Raw genomic sequence first — 19815 nt, forward strand, 5'->3', positions numbered from 1 at the left:
TTGCCTCCTTGAAATGTTGCCTTGAAATCCCACCCTATCCCTTCAAGGAAAGTGTCTGATTATCCCCCGTTAACTTCCTCTCTGGGAACAGAACACCCCCACTTCACCTAAGTTCAACAGGAAGGAGGTGTCTTACCACCTCCACCCCCTCCCCCCTCCAGGCTTTCCTGTGCTAAAAACAAAGGAAGAAGACTGCATTAGCACTTCCTGTGGGTTCATCTGGGGGCCGGGGGTGAGGGGAGGGGCGGTGACTGAGGTCTACCCTACCTGAGACTCCCTGGAGACTGGCCAGCGCCCTCCACCTCCCTGGGCCCCCCACTCTGGAGCCCTGGGGCTGCGCAATATCCCCCTGCCCCTCCCTAGGCCTGGGCAAGGTGTAGCCCCTGGACTTCTGCATTCTTAACTGCGGTGGCTGTGCTTCCTTCCCCTGGGTGAACCGCCTGCTCTCCAGTGCCCAGCGCCTCATTAAGGCAACTTCCTCCTACAGGCTGGCCACCATGATGCCCTCAGGGCCACTGCCCAGGGCCTGCTGGACTTCGTTCATCTCTCTGCTTCTAGTCTGCTGTCTGCTGCCCCCAGGTGAGGCCCGGCAAGCTGGGGCGGGCTGGAGTTGCGGGATTGGTGGCGGAGGGGAAGGAGAACAGAGCGCCTCACACCCTGCTGCCCGGGCTGTGCCAATAACACTTCTTAAACTCAGATCGGCCAGGGGGCTCCCCAGTGTCCTCGGGAGAAAGTGGTGGCCTCTTAACACAGCCTTCAGGGCTCCCGGAGAGACACAGTCCCTGCATTTGACTTGTTCTTCTCCCTCTGCACAACACACGCACACACACCCACACACTTAAACACACACACACACACGCACGAATGCATGCACGCATTCCCTCCCTGGTTTCTCTGGACCCTCAACCTCTGCGTATGCTCTTCAGTCTGACAGGTTCACTCTTCCCTTTCACTTGGCTAACGCCTCCTTGACACTTTAAAACTGACCATAGTGGTCCCCTCCTCCAGGAAGCCTTCCCTGACTCACTTCCTCCTAGAGGCTTGATCAGGGCTTCCCCTGGCCTCCCTCCCAGCTCTCCTTGGTTCCTGATCCATCATCTGTCTTCCTCACTAAACTGAAGCACCATGAAGGCAGAGACCATCATATCTCGGCAAGAGGAAGTTTTGAATGGTGGAGTCTGCAAATGGGTGGGTTGGGGGGCACTGGAACCCCCAGGAGAGCTTCCTTCTGTTCCCCCAGGTACCCAAGGGCAGGAGTTCCAGCTGCGAGTGGAGCCGCAGAACCCAGTGGTGCCTGCCGGAGAGTCCCTCTTGGTAAATTGCAGTACAGATTGCCCCAGCGCTGAACTCATCTCCCTGGAGACGTCCCTACTCAAGGAGTCGGTGGGCAGTGGCCTGGGCTGGGCAGCCTTCCAACTCAGCAATGTGACTGGTGACACCCAGCTCCTCTGCTCTGGCTTCTGCAATGGCTTCCAGATGATAGGCTTCTCTAACATCACAGTGTACCGTGAGTGGCTGTGCCTGGAGGTGGAGCTGGCTTCGGGCAGCAGTGGTGCTAGATAACCAATGGTGCAGGGGAGTGGGGCGGGCATGAGGGCCCTGAGTTTGCAGGAATGGACCTGGGCTCTGACCCAGAGCTTGGACCTGAATGTGTGTGTGTGGGTGTGTGTGACAGAGACAGAGACAGAGAGATGCATCTCGACCACATGCCAGGGCAGCAGTTGTGAATTAATTTATTTGGGTCCCAATAAGCATTTTAAATATATCTGAGGAATTCCCTGGCGGTCCAGTGGTTAAGATTCCATGCTTTCACTGCCAAGGGCCTGAATTCAATCCCTGGTCAGGGAACTAAGATCCCACAAGCCATGCAGTGTGGCCAAAAAAAACAACAACAAAACAATAGACTAGAAAGTAGCAGAGCACATCAGTCATGGCGCTTACTGTTTTGTGAAGCCATAGAAAAGTGTAGCGTACATGTGTAACTGTGCGTGTGCTCCTCCTGTGTGCACCAGTGTCTGTATTCGTGTCTGTGTACCTATGTGTGTGCCTGTGAGCTTCTGTATCTGTCATTATCTCTGTGAGACCGTGTGAGCGTACTTGTGTGTCTGTATATGTGTCTGTCTGTATGTTTGTGTGTGCCTGTGTGTATGTGTCTCTGGATTTGTGTATATCTCTATGTGTGAATGTCTATATATGTCTATATGTCGGTATCTGTGTATCTCTGTGTGTGAGCAAGTGTGGATCTCTGTGTCAGTACGTGTCTGTATATGTCTTTGTGCGTATTTTTGTTGTAACATGTACATCTGCGTGTGTATATGTTTGCCTATGTGTGTATCTGGGTGTCCCCATCTGTGTGACCGTGAGATGCTTCTGTCCAGTGCTGTGCAAGAGCCTGTTGGTCCTGGCTTATGAGAGTCCATGGTGCTCGTCTCTTCCCAGCTCACTGAGTGGCTGATTTCAAGCTACTCAATGTGTCACACTGAGTAGCTTGAAATCAGCCAAAGTATTTACACCACAGAAACTGGCAAATGCTCCATGTTGGGGCTCCCCCATCTCACCCCAGAGAGCCCAAGCATAATCAGCATTGGCCAGCATACCACTGTCCCTTAACCAGAGGTTAAGATGAGGGCCTCCTTGTTAAATATTCTAAAATTACAGTTAGATGTTAAATATTTTCCATAGCAGCCAGTCCGTAGGCCTGCGTGTGACAGCTTGAGATCCAGGCTTGAGAGATGCTCCCCCAAAGGAGGCCCAGGGTTTGGTATGTGTGCCTGTGAGGGCCACTGCAGCTGCAGCTGGGAGAGGACCCAGCCTGGGGCTGTTGAGTCCCCAAGGACTGTGCAGAGCACCCTCAGAGGCTGCCCTAGGCCTTGAGCAGCTGGGACTGATTGGGGAGGGCTAGACCAAGCTCTGGGAAAGGCCAAGACCAGAGTCCAGGCCAGAAGCTGGGAGGAGGGGTCAGGGGAGTTTCTAGACTTGATATCAAGGAGGCAGGTGGACACACAGGTCTGGAGTTTGGGAAAACCCCGGTCTAACCCTGGCTCTGCCCTTTCCTGGCTGTGCATCCTTGGGCAGATCACCTCATCCTCACCTCTCTAGGCCTCAGTTTCTCTATCCATAAAAGGGAAGAATAATAGAAGAGATTTCACTTGGTTGCTGTGTGAATGAAGGTGGATGACATCTGGAGAGTCTAAGGAAAACTCAAAATAAACAGGAAATTTTATGATTACTATTAACATCATAAGTGGCCATAAACTTTAGTCCCCTTCCTTCCTTCCCCCACCCCTTAATGGTGAGGTCCTTGGGAACAGAAAATCTGAGTTTTTTTTCAGTGCCTGGCAAGGTGTCCGACAAAACAGGAAATAATAATCATGATGCTAATGATAGTAGCAAACACTTATACTAGCACATTTCTAAGCCCTGGAGGTTTATTAACTCAAAGTTCACAGTTCTGCACTGGGCCACCCTTGACTCCTCGCCACTCCCTAGTGTGGAGGCTGCCAGGCTGGCTGCTAAGTTCTACTCTCCCCTTCATACCCCCCACGCAGGGTTCCCGGAACGCGTGGAGCTGGCCCCCCTGCCCCGCTGGCAGCCCGTGGGCGAGAACCTCACCCTGCGCTGCATGGTGTCCGGTGGGGCCCCCCGGGACCACCTCACCGTGGTGCTGCTTCGTGAGGAGGAGGAGCTGGGCCGTCAGCCAGCGGGAGACGGGGAGCCTGCCGAGGTCACGGTCACTGTGCTGGCGAGCAGAGATGACCATGGCGCCAATTTCTCTTGCCGCACGGAGCTGGACCTGCGGTCCCAAGGGCTGGGACTGTTCCAGAACAGCTCGGCCCCCAGGAAGCTCCGAACCTTTGGTGAGGGAAGGGACTGCAGACGGTGGGTGATGAGCGGAGCCAGAGTAAGGGTGCCCTGGCGGCGGGATTCCTGAAAAGGGGGTGGCCTGGACCTCAAGGGCTTTTGGGAAAACATGTCTTTAGCCACGGGTAGCCTCATATGGGAGGCTCGCAGCCATAGGACCTTTGGAGAAGGCTGTGAGTGTGTGTCCTGGGAAGGGGGTGACCCAGGCCGCAAGGTATCCTGGGAAAGAAGGACCCTGGTTTGTGGGGATGAGTGTCATGGGAAAAGGGGCCTCCACGGCTGTGAGACCTCCTCCCGCTCACTCCCACCCTCCTTTCAAGCCATGCCCATGACCCCCCCGCGCCTCGTTGTCCCCCGGTTCTCGGAGGTGGAAACGTCGTGGCCCGTTGACTGCACCCTGGACGGGCTGTTCCCAGCATCGGAGGCCCAGGTGCAACTGGCGCTGGGGGACCAGATGCTGAATGCCACAGTCGTGAGCCACGGTGACACACTCACGGCCACAGCCACAGCGAAAGCAGAGCAGGAGAGCACTCAGGAGATTGTCTGCAACGTGACCTTGGGGGGCGAGAGCCGCGAGACCCGGGGGAACGTGAAGGCCTATAGTAAGAGGGGGCGGAGCCAAAATAGCTCAGGAGGCAAGGGGCGGGGCCTCCATAGCTCAAGGAGGCGTGGCATTGGGCGGAGACTAAACCGGAGAGGAGCGGGACCTAAGTGACCCGAGAAGAAGAGCCTGAGCGCCCCAAACTGGGCGGGGGCTGCAGAGTAGATGAAGGCGTAGCCTGGGTACTCCGAGGGGAAGGAGGCGGGTGGGGGCGGGGCTTGACCTAAGGGAGGTGTGTGGTCATCAAACTCCCGGGCAATGCTCCGCCTTTAGGCTTCCAGGGGCCCAACCTGACCCTGAGAGAACCTAACGCCACCGAGGGGACCACAGTAACTGTGACTTGCGCGGCCGGACCCCGAGTCCGGGTCACGCTGGACGGAGTTCCAGCCGCGGCACCGGGACAGCCTGCCCACCTTCAGCTAAACGCCACTGCGAAGGACGACAGGCGCACCTTCTTCTGCAATGCCACCCTCGAGGTGCATGGGGTGATCTTGCACCGTAACAGGAGCGTCCAGTTGCGTGTCCTGTGTGCGTAGGTCATTCTGACCTTTAATCCCTTGCTTCCTTGATTTGGGAAGACTTGTCTCTCCCTTGTCCCATTGTGCCTCGGGTGTATCTAATCATTTGGTGGTCCCCACAGACGGCCCCAAGATTGACCGAGCTAAATGTCCCCAGCGCTTGACGTGGAAAGACAGGACTATGCATATCCTGCAGTGCCAGGCCCGGGGCAACCCGAACCCCAAACTACAGTGTCTGCAGGAAGGCTCCATGTTCAAGGTGCCCGTCGGCATCCCATTCCTCGTCAGGTTAAACTATAGTGGCACCTACTATTGCCAAGCGGCAAGCTCACGGGGCATGGACGTTCTTACAGTGATGATGGACGTTCAGGGTGAGCCTAGGCGGGGCGTATTTATTCTAGACTGGCAAGCTTAGGAGGGGCCGAGACGCGTGTATTTATTCCTCGCTTTTCTGCACAGGTCGGAACCCCATCGCCATCACCATTGTCCTGGGGGTGTTAACGATCTTGGGCCTGGTGATCCTCGCTGCGGCCTTAGTGTACGTCTTTGGGGTGCAGAAGCGGCGTGACATCTACCATGTGAGGCAAAGCAGCACCCGGTTGCCCCTCGCGCCTGAACAGCCCGACGAGGCTGCGGCAGTGGAGTTATCCTGAGCATCAGAGTGCCATGATACTGGGCAAAGTGCCGTGATACTGGGCAAAGACGACGCAAGTTTGGCTGCATCCCCGAATTCCGCACTAATAAAGGCTTTAAAATCCGCATACTGTGGCTTGCCATACCACTGCTCCGCGCGTCCTTTGAGTGACACCTTGATAGCGGAAAAGGGCGGAGCCTGTAGCGCCCAGACGCGGCGTGAACTCTGAGAGGCGGGCGGGGCCTTATCCAATGGGCTGAGGGGTCGGGAAGGAGGCGGGGATTCTCTCGGCCAATCGACGGACGCGTCCTCGTTGCCGCTCTATGCCGCTCCGCCTCGGCTCGCTGGTCCCAGAAGGCGCCGGGTTTCCCAAGATGGCGGCCGACGTGTCCGTTACTCACCGGCCCCCGCTGAGCCCGGAGGCTGGGGCCGAGGTTGAAGCTGGTGATGTCGCGGAGCGCCGGGCGCCCGAAGAAGAACTGCCGCCGCTAGATCCAGAGGAGATCCGGAAACGCCTGGAACACACCGAGCGCCAGTTCCGTAACCGCCGCAAGATACTGATCCGGGGCCTCCCGGGGGACGTGACCAACCAGGTGTGGGGGGGGGGGTGCCCTGTGGGAGCGTGGCGGGAAATACCACCGTGCGCGTGCGCGGGGGGAACCGGGCGACACTAACGCTCTGGCGGGGGGCGTAGGCTGAGTCCAAGCGCGGGATCCACGCGGGGTCGGGAGAGACCAAGAGCGGGATGTGGGGGGTCGGAGATGGAGGGTGAAACCAACTTGATTGAGGGGACGTTGTTAGGGGCGACCACAGGCTTGGACGAAACCAAGTGATTGAAGGGGGCGGGGAATGGAAGGGGGCGGGCAGCTTTGGCCACGTTGGGGGATTGTGAATGGGCAGCCAGATTGGGACTGTGGAAACCGGGACGCCAGTTTCTTCCTGCTCTACCATGGAGTGGTGGGACCTCATATCCATAAGTTTCATGGTTGACTAGACTATGCCTTTTCCTAGCAAGCGTTTATTAATTCCTTTTAGAGGTAGATCCGGAAGTTATAGCAGCTTCTGGGGTCTTTTTTCCCCAAAAGCCTCGGGATTAATTTGGAAAAATGGAGTCTCCTCCTGTCCCCATGCCACAGACCTGCAGAAAAGGGGGGGGGTGTTGTTCCACGTAGCCCCCCCTTGGCTGATCTGGCCAAGGGTGCTCTTCTGTTGGGGCCAAATGGGGCAGGACTTCCCAGTGCTCTTTGAACCCAGGAAGATTGCATCTGGTCTGCCCTGCCCATCAGCGATGGAATGGGTTCTTTGTTCCTGCTGTGGAGAATCTCTGGTCTCTGGCCCACCAACACACCTGCCATTGGCTCTCTCTGCCCATGGGTGGTCACATGGCTGGTGGGGCCCTAGGAGTGTTGGGAGGAGTGTGACTTGGGGCCAGACCTGGGGCAGGCGCCCCTAAGCATAGTCTGGCTTGTTTCTAGAGTCAGCCATCCTCCTAGTGCCCACCATCTCTCAGCTGGGAACACGCTGTCTCTCCTGCAGGGTGCACAGTGTGTCTGGCACAAGCAGGCCCCAGAGCCTCGCCTCCATAGCTGGCTTGCAAGAAGGCAGCCCTGCCAGTAGGAGGGAATGGGGAGGCACGTGAAGCCACACAATGTGGACTTATTAAGTACACAGGGTCCCCAGTCAGGTACCCATGGGTGGCATTCCCACTGCTGCCCTGACCAACTGCATGACCTGTGACAATTTTCTTCACCTTTCTGAGCCTCAGTTTCCACATGTACAAAATGGATTTGTTAATACTTGATTTGCAAGGTTGTTGGAAAGAGTCAGTCTTGAAAGCCGAGGTTCAGATGGGTTAAACAACTTCCCTGTGGGTGTACGCAGAGCTGGGACTTGAACTCAGACACACCTGACTCTCTAATAAGAGTGTGTTTTGTTGGTGAAAAACATGGGATCTGCAGCTAACCTCTGAATCCCAGCTCTGCCAGGTGTGGCCTCAATGGCCTTGGGCAAGTAGATGCTCTGAGACTCAGTTTCCTCCTTTGTAAAATGGGAATGGTAATTGACCTGCCCTCACAGCTGGTCCACGTGAAGGTGGCACTGGGTTGCTCCCTTCAGCCTTCGGTGATTCCCTGTCCTTTGGCTTCTGTCTCCACAGGAGGTGCACGACCTGCTCGGCGACTATGAGCTCAAGTATTGCTTTGTGGACAAATACAAAGGGACAGGTTTGTGGGACTGTGGGGTGGGCTAGGGGCAGGGGATGACAGCCCCTGAAGCTGGGAGAATCTTGGCCCAGTGTCTCATGAACTTCAGGCCCAACATTCAGCAGTGATGGAGGGGATGTGGACCAGAAGGAAGCCAAGAGAATGGAGGGGCACCAGTTGTTCTGGAGGACTTGCAGGAGAAGACCAGACAGGCGTGGGTGACTGGCCGGCCGGGGAGATGGCTTGGGAATGGGTACCCAGTGCCCAGGTATCTGCTGGGTAGCCTGGAAGAGGAAAATCAAGGATGCTCCACGATGGGCGCCCAAGATGAGGGACAGATTGGGGCAACAGTCTGTCCTGCGCTGGACCTAGGGTACATCTCTGCCGAAATGGCAGCCTCCCTCTGGCCTCTCTGCCTCCACGATTTTACTCCCCTGCTTGCCTTCCACCAGACCGCCAGCTCTGATCTGACTGCAAATCTGATCATACCTGGTCCTAACCCTGATCATTCTTCTCTCTTCTCAAAACCTGTCTGAGGCTCCTCCTGATACTACCTTGCAAGGATGTGCCTCAGCCTCATTGTCTCCTCAGGTGCCTAAGGTTCCAGGCTGTTCCCTCTGCCACTGTTCTTAGCTGTCTCCTCTTCCATCCAGCTGGCGTCAGGCAGCTCCTCACAATGCCCTGAGCGCACCCTCCCCGCCCCATCATAGCACCGACCACCCTAGGCTGTCGCTGCCAGCCCACTCACCTGCCTCCTGCACGTGGTGGTCAGTTCTGTGAGAGCGGGGACAGGTCTTGTTAGCCTTGGCCCACTACATGGGAGGCTCTCTGTGGGTGTCTGTGCCCACAAGGCATTGGGCCAGGTGTTAAACCAGCCAGGGCCTTTGCCTGTGAACTATAGCATGGTTGAGAAGGAACTGAGGACTGGTGAGCCCTCGAGACCTAGCTGGTGGGCTGGAGTAGTGCTTAAGATCTTGGGCCCTGGAGGCAAATGGACCCGGGTTCTAGTCCTGGTCTGTCCTCACTCTATGGCCATAGGCAAGTGATTTACCCTCCTCAGCTTTGGTTTTCTCACCAGCAAATTGGACATGACTTGTTGGAGTTGGCTGTGAAGCCAAACGTATTAAAACACCTGAAAAACTGTGGGTGCTTGGGAGCCGGCCTGCCTGGGTTCAAGTCCAGGCACTTGGGCAGGGCACTGCTCTGGGCCCATTTCATTGCTGGAAAATTAGTGTTTGTGAGGAGTAAGTTATTCCCGTTTGACAGACGAGGAAATAGACCTCAAAGCCACTCAGGGGCTAGAGTTGAAACCCAGGCTCCAGTGACCACATGCTTAACCACTACCCTGTGTGTCACCCGAGTTACACATGTAGTTCTTAGGATGGGGCCAGGCTCCCAGTAGGTGAGCGTCACCGTGGGTTGCAAGGAGGTGCTGGCTATTGTTGCTGAAGGCTGGCGACTGTTCCATTCAGCTGGTGCCTGCGATGTCCTGGCTGTTCGGTGTTCTGAGGTCACATGTGGTTTGGAGGGAGGTCGGTGCGGGTGACCATGGGGTGGAGGGGCAGGCCCTCAGGGGCCCCACTGACCCACACTCCCTCCCGCCGCAGCTTTTGTGACCCTACTGAACGGGGAGCAGGCCGAGGCCGCCATCAGCGCCTTCCACCAGACCCGCCTGCGGGAGCGCGAGCTGTCGGTGCAGCTGCAGCCCACGGACGCCCTGCTGTGCGTGGCCAACCTGCCCCCCAGCCTCACGCAGCAGCAGTTCGAGGAGCTGGTGCGGCCCTTTGGCAGCCTGGAGCGCTGCTTCCTGGTCTACAGCGAGCGCACCGGCCACTCCAAGGGCTATGGCTTCGCCGAGTACATGAAGAAGGACTCGGCCGCCCGCGCCAAGTCGGACCTGCTGGGCAAGCCGCTGGGCCCACGCACCCTCTACGTGCACTGGACAGACGCCGGGCAGCTGACGCCCTTCCTGCTCCACTCCCGCTGCCTCTGTGTCGACCGCCTGCCGCCCGGCTTCAGTGATGTGGATGCCCTGCGCCAGGCGCTCTCGGCCGTTCACACACCCACCTTCTGCCAGGTGAGCCCTGTGCCCAGTGCGGGGATCTCGGGGAGCAGATGCGAAGCCCAGAGCACCTCAGAGGGGCTCTTTGAGTCACCTGCTCTCTCCAGTCTCCTGGGTCCCATTTCAGTAAGGCAGCAGTGATGCCACTTTGAAGGGGCTTCTTGTTAGAAAGGCCACATGGTGCAGTGCGTGACAGCCCACCGAGGAGCCAGGTGGCTGGGCTTCGGATCCCCGCACACCCTCTGGCGACTTGCTTAACCTCCCCACTGTAAAATGTAGGCGAGGCTACCTTTGTTAAAAAAAAAAAAAAAAAAAAAATGGCTGTGAGGCCTGCTCACCCTGTGTTCACATCCACTTCTGCGCTCACGCCTCCTGGGTCCCAGGCCCCGGGCCCAGCATCAAGGAGGCTACTCTGGAGGAGCCCACAGTCCATTTAAGCCTTGAGGTCAGGAAGTTGGACGTGGCCAGATCCCAGCCCTGCTCTGTGGCAAGTCACTCACTCTCTGAGTCTTGGTTTCCCTCCTCTATAAGAAGGGGTTCAATACTCATGCACTGGTTTAGCAAAACAATCCCTGGTTCATTCTGGTCTCACTTTTTGGGCCCTTCTGTGAGGGTGTCTAGCCCCGTGATAGGCGCGGTGGGGCGAGAATAGGTCAGACCCAGCTCTCGGAGAGCTTCCAGGTGGTCGTGCCCACAGACCCCCAGGGTGGACATTCCTTCAGCACTCACTGGGCTTACCTGCAACCCCTCCATCCTGTAACAGCCTGGAGAGGCAGGTGTCATCCGCTTCTTCAGGTGGGGACACTGAGGCATGGAGAGGTCAGTTGACATGCCCCAGGACATACAGCCAGGGTGTGGCAGAGCCAGCATTGGAACCCCAGGCCACCCTGGAGGAGGCTGGTACTGGGCTCACAGCTCTGTGGCCTTGGGTGTTGGTGCTGGGGAATTGGCGTTGGTAGGAGCCCCTCTCTTTGCTCACTGCTGCCTCTGCCGTGCACTTACTGTGTGCCAGGCCCTGGATGGGACTCAGGACACAGATGACATATACATATAGCTTAGCAGCCACCTCTTCTCGTGTGGAGATTGTAGGGCTGTGGCCAACTACAGGTTCTCTCTCTGGGCCTTGCTTTCCCCATCTCAAAATGGGTCTGGCCGTGCTCTGTGACTAGGTTATTGCAAACGGCTACTCACGCATTCCTCCACTTAGGCATTCACCAGATGTCTGTTGAGCACCTGCTGAGTCCCAGGCCTTGAGGAGACCACCTCCGAGGAGCCCAGTCATGCTGGGCATCCTGGTTGAACGGAGGTTGGGCTTGGGAGTCAGGCAGGTTGAGGTGTGAGCCTCGGTCCCCCTATTTAGGAACCTTGTGGCCTTGATTGCTCTTTGACCCCTTTCTCTATTTGTCTGATGAGACGAGCGTGACTGTGAGAAGAAGCACATCCAGGCCTTGGTGCCGGGCCTGGCCAGAGGTGAAGGTGACGTGCTCTCTAGAGGTGGGCTGAAGGCCCGAGCCTGCTCTGCCTGGGCACTCAGAGTGGGTGCTGGGCCCACGCCCACAGCCTCCCCGCCCCTGCTGAGCACACTGTTGAATCCCCACTGCTACCCTGCCAGGTGGGTCTAGTGGCTGAGCCCATCTTACAGATGAGGAAACTGAGGGCCATGGACGGGCACGTGCAGTGGCTTCCGCAGGCTGGCCTGCCAGTAAGCGGTGGGCTGGGAGCCAAGATCAGGCAGCTGACCCTGGGGCCCCCGCTCTCAACTGGGTGCCCCCGCCTCCCACAACGGGAGTTTGCTGCCCATGTGGTGAGTGTTTTATTTTTGACATAATCAAGAGGAGATCGTGAAGGAAAGCCCACAGCAACCCAGTCCAGTTCACTTTGCCAATTATCCACAGGCCAATTGACGTATCTTTTTTTATATGTATATATAATTTTTATTTATGTATTTACTGCCGTGCGGCATGTGGGATCCTAGTTCCCTGACCAGGGATCGAATCCATGCCCCCTGGAGAGGAAGCACAGAGCTGCAACTGCTGGACCACAGGGAAGTCCCTGTGTATCTTAATTGCTTCGTTTTATTGCAGAGTTGCTTAAAAATGTTTGAATGCTATGGATGTGTATAAAGCAGGTGTCCCAAGACCCTGGGGTGTTATAAAAAGCCTTTTCAACTTGATTCATTTTTATGAATGGGCAGTCCAGGCCCATTTCGAAACTTAGCATGTCCACAAGGGCCCTGCAGTGAAGACTCCCTCCTGGCTCTGCAGGGTCTTTTCCTACAACCCCTTCTCAGAGCAGTTTGTGTGTGTCCTTCCAGTGAGATTTTATTATGCATTTCAAATGGATACGTATATATGTTCCTGCACTCCCCTTTTCTTGACTCAAATATTGCCATGCCTTCATTGGTTTGACTTTATCTTGGGCGTCTTTCCATGTTCAGAAATGAGAGCTTTCTCATTTCTCCTGTAGCTGCGCCATATTCCATTTTATGGACTCTGTGCTATGTCCTACTGGAGGGCAGTGCGTTGCCCCAAACCACACTGCAGTCATCCGTGCGGCATTCTGGACCCAAGAGGAACAGCACTGGTTCTCAGGACAGCCATTGCCGCGCCAAGGCGCCCAGTCCTGTTGAGGGCTTCTGCCTGGCCTTGTCTGACCCCAGCTCCAGCTCTGTGGCCTGGGCAAGGGACTGCCCCTCTCTGAGCCTCAGTTACTTCACCTGCAAAGTGGGAGTGCTGAAACAGCGCCTGTGGCACCTGGCCCAAGGGCGCGCAGGGCCCAGCTGAGTGCTCTCACAGTATCTGCTCGCCCTGGGACAGCCCCGGCCCACAATTCCAGCGCCTACAACACCCTGAAAACCAAGAGTTTTGTTCCGAGTTGGGCAGGCTCACTGGGCAGCAAAGCCTGAGTTGAACTGACGTGGGGTCGTCTGTGGCCTTTGTCTTTGCATCTTGCTGCCGGGCTATTCACAAGCTTGATTTCCAGGGCGCCTCAGAACCCACTGCGGGTGACTGATACATAATACAGGGTGTGTGCGGCACCCTCCTTTCTCATCTCCCAAACAGCCTCAATCCTGGAACATATCTGGCCCCAGGGTCTGGAGAGGGGGCTGTGGGCCGGAAGTATCAAATGACTGCGTCAAGGGGGATGAAGGGGCCTCTCTGGCCTGCTCATGACCACATCCCTGTTCTCGCCACTCACTGGCTGTGTGACTCCACCCTCCAGCCCAGCACCACCAGCCTCAAACCCAAGCTTGGTGGCCACCTGCCTCACCACCAGGCTGTGTGCCCTTCCCAGCCCCACCTGCATCCTCGGCCTGAGGTCTGTGGCAGGGCTGCACTTCCGAGCCACCTGCTTCTTCTGCGGGCCCCTCCTCTTTGAGCCCTGCAGCATGTGCTCGGGAATCCCAGGCAAAGTCCCAAAGTGGCACTGGAGCAAGGCCTGGGGGAGTTGACCCATATGGAGTGGGTCGTGGCTCTGCCCTCCCACCAACAGTATGACCTTGGGCACGCTGACCTCTCTGAGCCTCAGTTGCCCCCTCTGAAAAATGGGCAGAATGTAGCATCCTGGGGCCATTCAGAAGATTCGATGAGCTAACGCTGAAACCAGGCACAGGACAGTGCAGGGCCCCGAGTCCATCCTCTCTGGGGGTCACTGTCATCAGGATCCTCATCTGGTCACCGTTGTCACTTCACATGATGGTGGTCACTGCCACCCAGGTGCTTATGACTGCCTCTGCCCCCACCCCCCAGCTGGCGTACGGCCAGGACGGGCAGCTGAAGGGCTTCGCCGTGCTGGAGTACGAGACAGCGGAGATGGCGGAAGAGGCACAGCAGCGGGCAGACGGCCTGGCCCTGGGGGGCAGCCACCTGCGCGTCTCCTTCTGCGCCCCTGGGCCCCCTGGCCGCAGCATGCTGGCTGCGCTCATTGCTGCCCAGGCCACGGTGAGCGTGTGCCAGAGGGAGGGTGCCCCAGAGGGTGGAGATGGGGGAGCCAGGGGACCAGGCGGGCACCCTCTGTGGCCAGGCAGGACCCTGAGCTGCTCCTCTGTTCCTTTCTGCAGGCCCTCAATCGGGGCAAAGGGCTCCTGCCCGAGCCCAGCATCCTGCAGCTGCTCAGCAACCTGGGGCCCTCCGCTTCCCTCCAGCTGCTGCTCAACCCCCTGCTCCACGGCGGCGCGGGTGGCAAGCAGGGTAAGGCAAGCAGGGGCCAAGCGCGCTCAGAACCGGGCACCTCCCGCAACCATTCCCACCCGAGCTTCCAGTGACATGAGCCCATGCGCAGGGGCTGGGATGAGAGTGATGCTGTCCCGAGGGAGCTGGTGCCCTCAGCCCCTTGAAGGGGAGGCAGGGTGGTGGAGGGAGGGACCGTCCCCTCCTAGGGGGACTCATCTCCCAGGCCCTTTTCTTTGGTTGTCGTTGCCCTGTGGCAGCTTCAGTTTCCTGCTCTCCACAGGCCTGGGGCTGTGTTTAATTGATGGGGGGGTTCCATCTGGGGCCCACCTCCCATTTTCTGGGTCTCCCCGTAGGCCTCCTGGGCGCACCCCCGGCCATGCCGCTGCTCAACGGGCCCGCCCTGTCCACAGCGCTGCTGCAGCTCGCCCTGCAGACCCAGAGTCAGAAGGTAACGGCCGGCCGTGGGCCACGGGCTCCCTCCTCACTCACATCCCGCAGCCCCTCGTCATTCCGTTTCCAACACCACTTGTACCCACCAGTGGGTGGTTCACCATCAGTGGGGCTGTGGACCATCAGACTGGGGCCCTGGGGCCCATTATGGGGCCCGGCCTGTCGCAGGTGCTCAGGACTCAGGAAGTGATTCAGTCAAAGCTGAGGCTGCACAGGGGAGTAGAGGGGTCTCTCATCCCCACCCCCTCAACACACACACACACACACACACACACACACACACACACTCTCTCTCTCTCTCTCTCTCTCTCTCTCTCTCTCTCACTGCCCTGTGTGGTTTGATTCACTGGGGCCAAGTCAGTGGTGCAGATGTGTCTGATGGTAACTGACAGAAGGTAAGGTTGTGTGTGGGCTTGAGCCGTGTGTGGCTAAGAGTGACTGAATCCACATGTGGCTGTCACACGCCATGTGCCTGAAGTCGACGTGGTGTTGTGCATGTTAAGACGCTGTGCTTCCGTGATAATCAGCAAGCGGGCTGGGTGTGAGATGGTGGGTGCCAAAGAAGGACTGTCACAGTGTAGATATTTCACAGGAATTGACAGTGTGGGTGACAGGCTCTGATCCGCTGCATATGGTCCGTGTTCCCTGGGTCTCCCCAGCACCTCGGGCAGGCCCTGGCATGCAGGAGGCCTCGGTCACCATCGGCTGGGTGGGTGATGGCCAGGCTATCACAGACATTGGGAGACACCCGGTGTGTCTGCCTGTGATTGGCTGTGGGCTGGAGTCTCGGTGTGCTGGGCATTGTGACCCACTGCCCTCGTCTCCAGCTGATTGTGCTCTGTCCCTAGAAACCCGGGATCCTGGGAGACTCTCCCCTAGGCACCCTCCAGTCTGGGGCCCAGCCGGCCAGCCCCCTCCTCGGGGAGCTGTCTGCAGGTAATGCAGACCCTGCTCCTTCCCATCTCTGTGGGCCCCACCCCACTTCCCCTTCCTGGGCCCCTTTCCTCACTGGGCGTGGTAAATTCCCAGCTGTGCAGCTTTGGGCAAGTGACCTAACCCCTCTGGGTCTCAGTGTCCTCGCCTGTCGGTTGAGTGCGTGGGTGTGCACCTCCCTGGGGAGCCATGAACATCTGGGAGTTGATGCACTTTGAGGGTCCTGCTCAGTGTCCAGCACATAGTTGCCCCCCGGCTGCTAGCCCTGGTCCAAGCGGAGGCTGTAGGGCCCTGGGAGGAGGTGGCCTGTGTGGTCGGGCTGCTGACACCCTCCTCCTCTCTGTAGGAGGGGGCCTGCCCCCGGAGCTGCCGCCCCGGCGAGGGAAGCCACCACCCCTGCTGCCGCCACTGCTTGGCCCCTCTGGGGGTGACCGGGAACCCATGGGCCTGGGTCCCCCAGCACCCCAACTCACTCCACCCCCTGCTCCTGTGGGGCTTCGAGGCACTGGTCTCAGAGGCCTGCAGAAGGACAGTGGGCCTTTGCCAACGCCCACTGGGGTAAGGCCCTGCCTGCACCCAGCACCATTCCAGCCCCCTGCCTTGCGAGGGCCCCCCTGCCAGGGGCCCTCGTGAACCCGGCCCTCCTGCCACAGGTCTCGCTGCTGGGGGAGCCTCCCAAGGACTTCCGGATCCCCCTGAATCCCTACCTGAACCTACACAGCCTGCTCCCAGCCAGCAATCTGGCGGGTAAGGAGGCCCGGGGCTGGGGAGGCGCTGGGAGAAGCCGCCGCCCAGCTGAGGGCCCCCTGCCTAACCCCCCAGCCCCTGGAGGTGGTGGCAGCAGCAAAGCTTTCCAGCTCAAGTCCCGCCTGCTCAGCCCCCTCACCAGCGCCCGCCTGCCCCCCGATCCAGGGCTGCCCGACAGCTATGGCTTCGACTACCCCTCAGTAAGTACCTGGCCGCCCTGGGGGCAGCCCTCCCAAAGGCCGGCTGCTGTGGCCCTTTGTCCCTTGGGAGCAAGTCACTCTCCAAACTGACATTTCTCTAGTACTGATTGTGACAGGCCAAGCGTTAGGGAGACAGCAGGGAACGTGCTGGACACAGTCCCTGCCCTTAAGTCTCTCGTCTGTTTGTCTCTGCGCATCATCAAACCCTGCTTCCTGTCAGTCAGTTTTTCTCTCCCGAGAGGCCTGCAGCCACACCTCTGCTTCTCCTTAGAGACAGGGCTCAGCCTCCGCTCTGTCTCTCTGTCCTTCTCCCCCTCCTCCCCTCTGTGATTCATGTCTCTGTCCCTGGAGAGCTGCTCTTTCTATGATTCCGACTTCCTCTAGGCCCGACGTTGTAGGCTGGCCACCTGTGTTGTGTTTGGCCCACAGTGGGTTTTTTAAAAAATAACCGAAATAAATGCCAGTGCCAACATAAAAAAAATCACAGGAGTTCACACAACCTGGATGCCCTGCTTGCCTTGAGAACTCCAAAGCCCTGGCTCCATTGGGGCCACACACTCTCACAGCCCTCTGGGGTCCAGGTACAGTCACCCCCCTGGGACTGGGTACCTATTCTGTCTCATTGCCCCACCCTGCTGGCTGAGTTTGCCCCTATACACTAGAGTTTGCCCTCTCCTGGAGGGGGCTGACTTCCCCGGTGACAGCTGTGCCGTGGAATTGAATCAAGGGTGAGGTTGGTTACAGACCCCAACCCAACGTGCTTCTCCCACTTTCATTCAGGATGTGGGACCTCGGCGGCTCTTCTCCCACCCGCGGGAGCCAACCCTCGGGCCTCATGGACTCAGCCGACACAAAGTAAGAGCTGCCCTGTCCACCCTACCTCCTGGGTGTATCAGTTAGCTTTTGCTGCATAACAAGCAATTCCACCACTTTGTGACTTAGAACAGCAAATATTTTATTATTTTCTCACCATTCTGTGGGGTGGTGGGTGGGCAGTTCTTTGCAGTCACCTGGCAGTTCAGCTGGGGCTCAGCAGTCCATGGTGGCTTCCTTCATATAACTGGCAGTCAGTAGGCTGGGGAAGAGCCTCGGCTATAGTGATTTATCTGCTCCACATGGAGCTCATCCTCCAGCAGGCCCCCCTGTGCTCATGCATGTGGTTCCCTGGAGGAGGGTTCCCCAGAGGAGGAAGGGAGGGCAGGCCCCTCTGCTGGCATTGTCACACCACTGTCGTATTGTCCAAAGCCCAGAGTTGTTTGGGGGACAGAAGGGGTGATACTGCAATGATCTGTCTTACTCAACCAGCCCCCTTTCTGCAGATGTCCCCCCCACCCAGTGGCTTTGGCGAGCGGGGTAGCGGAGGTGGCAGTGGGCCCCTCTCCCACTTCTATTCGGGCTCACCCACTTCCTACTTCACCAGCGGCCTGCAGGCTGGCCTCAAGCAGAGCCACCTTAACAAGGTGAGGAGCCTCCCTGACTGAGCACAGGTCCCCAGGGACAGCCAGGATGCACGGGGGCCTGTGACCTTCAGCCCCAAGGCCAGGGTGGTGGCAGGGGTCAGTTTTGCTCAGGGCCGAGCTGAAACAAGCCATTCTCCCTGAGCCTGTGTGTCTTGTACCCAGTATTGCCCAGGCTTCTTGGCCTCTTACTTCCTCCCCCGGCAGTCCAGGGTGTGGGTGGTATAGCCTCAATCTACAGATGAAGAAACTGAGGCCCAGAGAGATGAAGTAATCTGACCCCAGTCTCATAGCTAGTAAGTGGCAGCAGCAAGATTTGAACCTGAAACCCTTGCCTCTGCTCTGGGGGCTGCTTGCTTTCCCATCCCACATCTCTCCCATTTCTCCCAGGCGGTCGGCTCCTCCCCACTGGGCTCTGGAGAAGGGCTCCTGGGCCTCGGCCCTGGGCCCAATGGCCACAGCCACTTGCTGAAGGTACGGGCGAGGGGTGGGGACACTTGGCTGGGGAGTGGTGGCCCCTGGGTGGCCCCTGACCCGCCACCCCTTCCCCTCTGTCTCCAGACCCCACTGGGTGGCCAGAAACGCAGCTTCGCCCACCTGCTGCCCTCACCCGAGCCTAGCCCAGAAGGCAGCTATGTGGGCCAGCACTCCCAGGGCCTTGGAGGCCACTACGCAGATTCCTACCTGAAGCGCAAGAGGATTTTCTAAGGGGCCAGTGCTGGAGATGCTCAAGGGCCTGCACCAAATCGCTTTTGGGTTTTCTGGTGTTTTGTCTTGTGTTATTTTTCTTTTTTTTCTTTTTTTCCTTTCGGTAATAGAAAAATTTCTGAAAGACTTTGCTGACCAACCAGCAGGAGCCCAAGGAATGTAGGGGCGTCTGGGAGCCACTCTGCACCTCTGGCCTGCTCCCAGTGTGGAAACCCTGCAGCCTTAAGAGGGAGAGGCCATGGCCTGCTCTCTCTCCCCACCCCTGTGTCCGCCTGTGTTCGTCTCTCTGGGAGTTCTCTCCTGCCTCGTCGCTCCTGTATCTTGGCCTTTCGAGTGCCTTGGAGGTTCCCCTGACCTCCCGTGAGGATCAGAGACTGTCCCCCTTTTTTAACTTTGACAGCTGACTTTGGTTTCCTTTTCTAATTTTTATTATTTTTTAAACAATCCAGGACGACCCCCAGCTCTGATTCCTTCAAGGCCCAGCGTGTCTGGGCCTCCATTCCACACTTTTCGGTTTGAGATGGCTCAGCCCTTTTTTCTGTTTCCCACAACTGCTGCAGGCATGGCTGTCTCCTGCCCCTGCCTGCCCTCTCTGAGCTGTACTCCAGGTCCGGGTCCCCCGCCCCCTACCGCAGCCCCCTCGCCTTCTGATGCCTTAAAAGCCAGGCTCCAGGCCCCAGGCCCCGCTGGCCAGAGCCTCTCAGATGCTGAGCTCCGGAAGCTTGACTCAGGACCAAATGGCTCTGGCCTGGGGATTGGGCCCCTCTACCCGCGGTCCCCCATCGTGGGGACAGTAGAAGGCCAAAGCCTTGGTCTTGGCAAACCAGTCCCACCAGCCCTTCTGCTCAGGCTTAGGTGCAGGGATGGGCTTTCTCTGCCAGCTTAAATTGGTCCCCCTGCTGTCCGTCTGTCAGGCATTGTGCATCTCACTGAGCCTCTGCTGTCTCCTCCATGTTGAAGATGAGCTCTGCCTCTTCATCCCCAGGCTAGATCACCCGGAGCTGGCCTCCCTTTGGCCCAGTGCTAGAAAATTCAACAACATGCCAATAAGCTCTGCCCCTGCCCACCATAAGGACATGTCAGCCTGAGGTGACCCTGGGCCCTGGTCCTGGCCGGCTGGGCCACCAGCTTCCCTCCCCTGACTCTGGGGGTCCACATCCACTCCGGGCCGGGGGGGTGTCCTCTCCCCAGTCTTCTCACACAGACCTTTGCTGAATTAAAGTTTGTAAGTAAATTGTTTTAAAGAAAGCAGACCTGTCTGGTTCTTGGGA

The 19815-nt window shown here is 57.9% G+C and overlaps 2 protein-coding genes across 6 annotated transcripts; both read left to right on the forward strand.

Moving 5' to 3' along the window:
- Window positions 1–299: 299 nt before the first annotated feature.
- Window positions 300–5741, forward strand: ICAM3 (intercellular adhesion molecule 3). Of its 3 annotated transcripts, none has more exons than XM_022557152.3 (7): window positions 300–579; window positions 1241–1507; window positions 3549–3857; window positions 4182–4463; window positions 4736–4990; window positions 5103–5239; window positions 5440–5598. In XM_022557152.3, exons 1-7 carry the CDS (start codon window positions 498–500, stop codon window positions 5479–5481), a joined length of 1374 nt encoding a protein of 457 aa, XP_022412860.1. In that variant the 5' UTR covers window positions 300–497; the 3' UTR covers window positions 5482–5598. The 3 variants fall into 3 exon arrangements, with proteins under 3 accessions (XP_022412860.1, XP_089761614.1, XP_022412859.1); XM_022557151.3 differs by having other exon boundaries at window positions 302–579; window positions 5103–5351; window positions 5440–5741; XM_089905488.1 differs by lacking the exon at window positions 4182–4463 and having other exon boundaries at window positions 301–579; window positions 5103–5351; window positions 5440–5741.
- A 181-nt stretch (window positions 5742–5922) lies between these two features.
- On the forward strand, window positions 5923–19792 carry RAVER1 (ribonucleoprotein, PTB binding 1). 3 transcript variants are annotated; one of them, XM_022557149.3, is made up of 14 exons: window positions 5923–6207; window positions 7770–7836; window positions 9423–9892; window positions 13627–13818; window positions 13938–14067; window positions 14403–14497; window positions 15348–15435; window positions 15779–15990; window positions 16086–16179; window positions 16255–16379; window positions 17160–17234; window positions 17699–17839; window positions 18227–18310; window positions 18398–19792. In XM_022557149.3, the coding sequence occupies exons 1-14, from the start codon at window positions 5938–5940 to the stop codon at window positions 18542–18544; spliced, it is 2190 nt and encodes a 729-aa protein (XP_022412857.3). In that variant the 5' UTR covers window positions 5923–5937; the 3' UTR covers window positions 18545–19792. The 3 variants fall into 3 exon arrangements, with proteins under 3 accessions (XP_022412857.3, XP_022412856.3, XP_089761613.1); XM_022557148.3 differs by having other exon boundaries at window positions 16086–16379; XM_089905487.1 differs by lacking the exons at window positions 15348–15435; window positions 15779–15990 and having other exon boundaries at window positions 16086–16379.
- The last annotated feature ends 23 nt before the right edge of the window (window positions 19793–19815 follow it).

Source organism: Delphinapterus leucas, unplaced genomic scaffold (assembly GCF_059928025.1).
Source record: "Delphinapterus leucas isolate spDelLeu-1000000601 "Yukka" unplaced genomic scaffold, BTC_Dleu_Yukka2 spDelLeu_asBTCV2_sq25, whole genome shotgun sequence".
Classification (NCBI taxonomy): domain Eukaryota; kingdom Metazoa; phylum Chordata; class Mammalia; order Artiodactyla; family Monodontidae; genus Delphinapterus; species Delphinapterus leucas.

What these genes read in the sequence shown, in the direction of transcription:
- RAVER1 (XM_022557148.3), top strand. Translation starts at nt 5,938, where the DNA reads ATGCCGCTCCGCCTCGGCTCGCTGGTCCCAGAAGGCGCCGGGTTTCCC. An exon ending in ACACACCCACCTTCTGCCAG is followed by an intron (nt 9,893 to 13,626) that starts GTGAGCCCTGTG and finishes CCCACCCCCCAG; the next exon opens with CTGGCGTACGGCCAGGACGG. An exon ending in TGCAGACCCAGAGTCAGAAG is followed by an intron (nt 14,498 to 15,347) that starts GTAACGGCCGGC and finishes CTCTGTCCCTAG; the next exon opens with AAACCCGGGATCCTGGGAGA.
- ICAM3 (XM_022557151.3), top strand. Translation starts at nt 498, where the DNA reads ATGATGCCCTCAGGGCCACTGCCCAGGGCCTGCTGGACTTCGTTCATC. An exon ending in CAGGAAGCTCCGAACCTTTG is followed by an intron (nt 3,858 to 4,181) that starts GTGAGGGAAGGG and finishes CCTCCTTTCAAG; the next exon opens with CCATGCCCATGACCCCCCCG. An exon ending in GGGGAACGTGAAGGCCTATA is followed by an intron (nt 4,464 to 4,735) that starts GTAAGAGGGGGC and finishes CTCCGCCTTTAG; the next exon opens with GCTTCCAGGGGCCCAACCTG.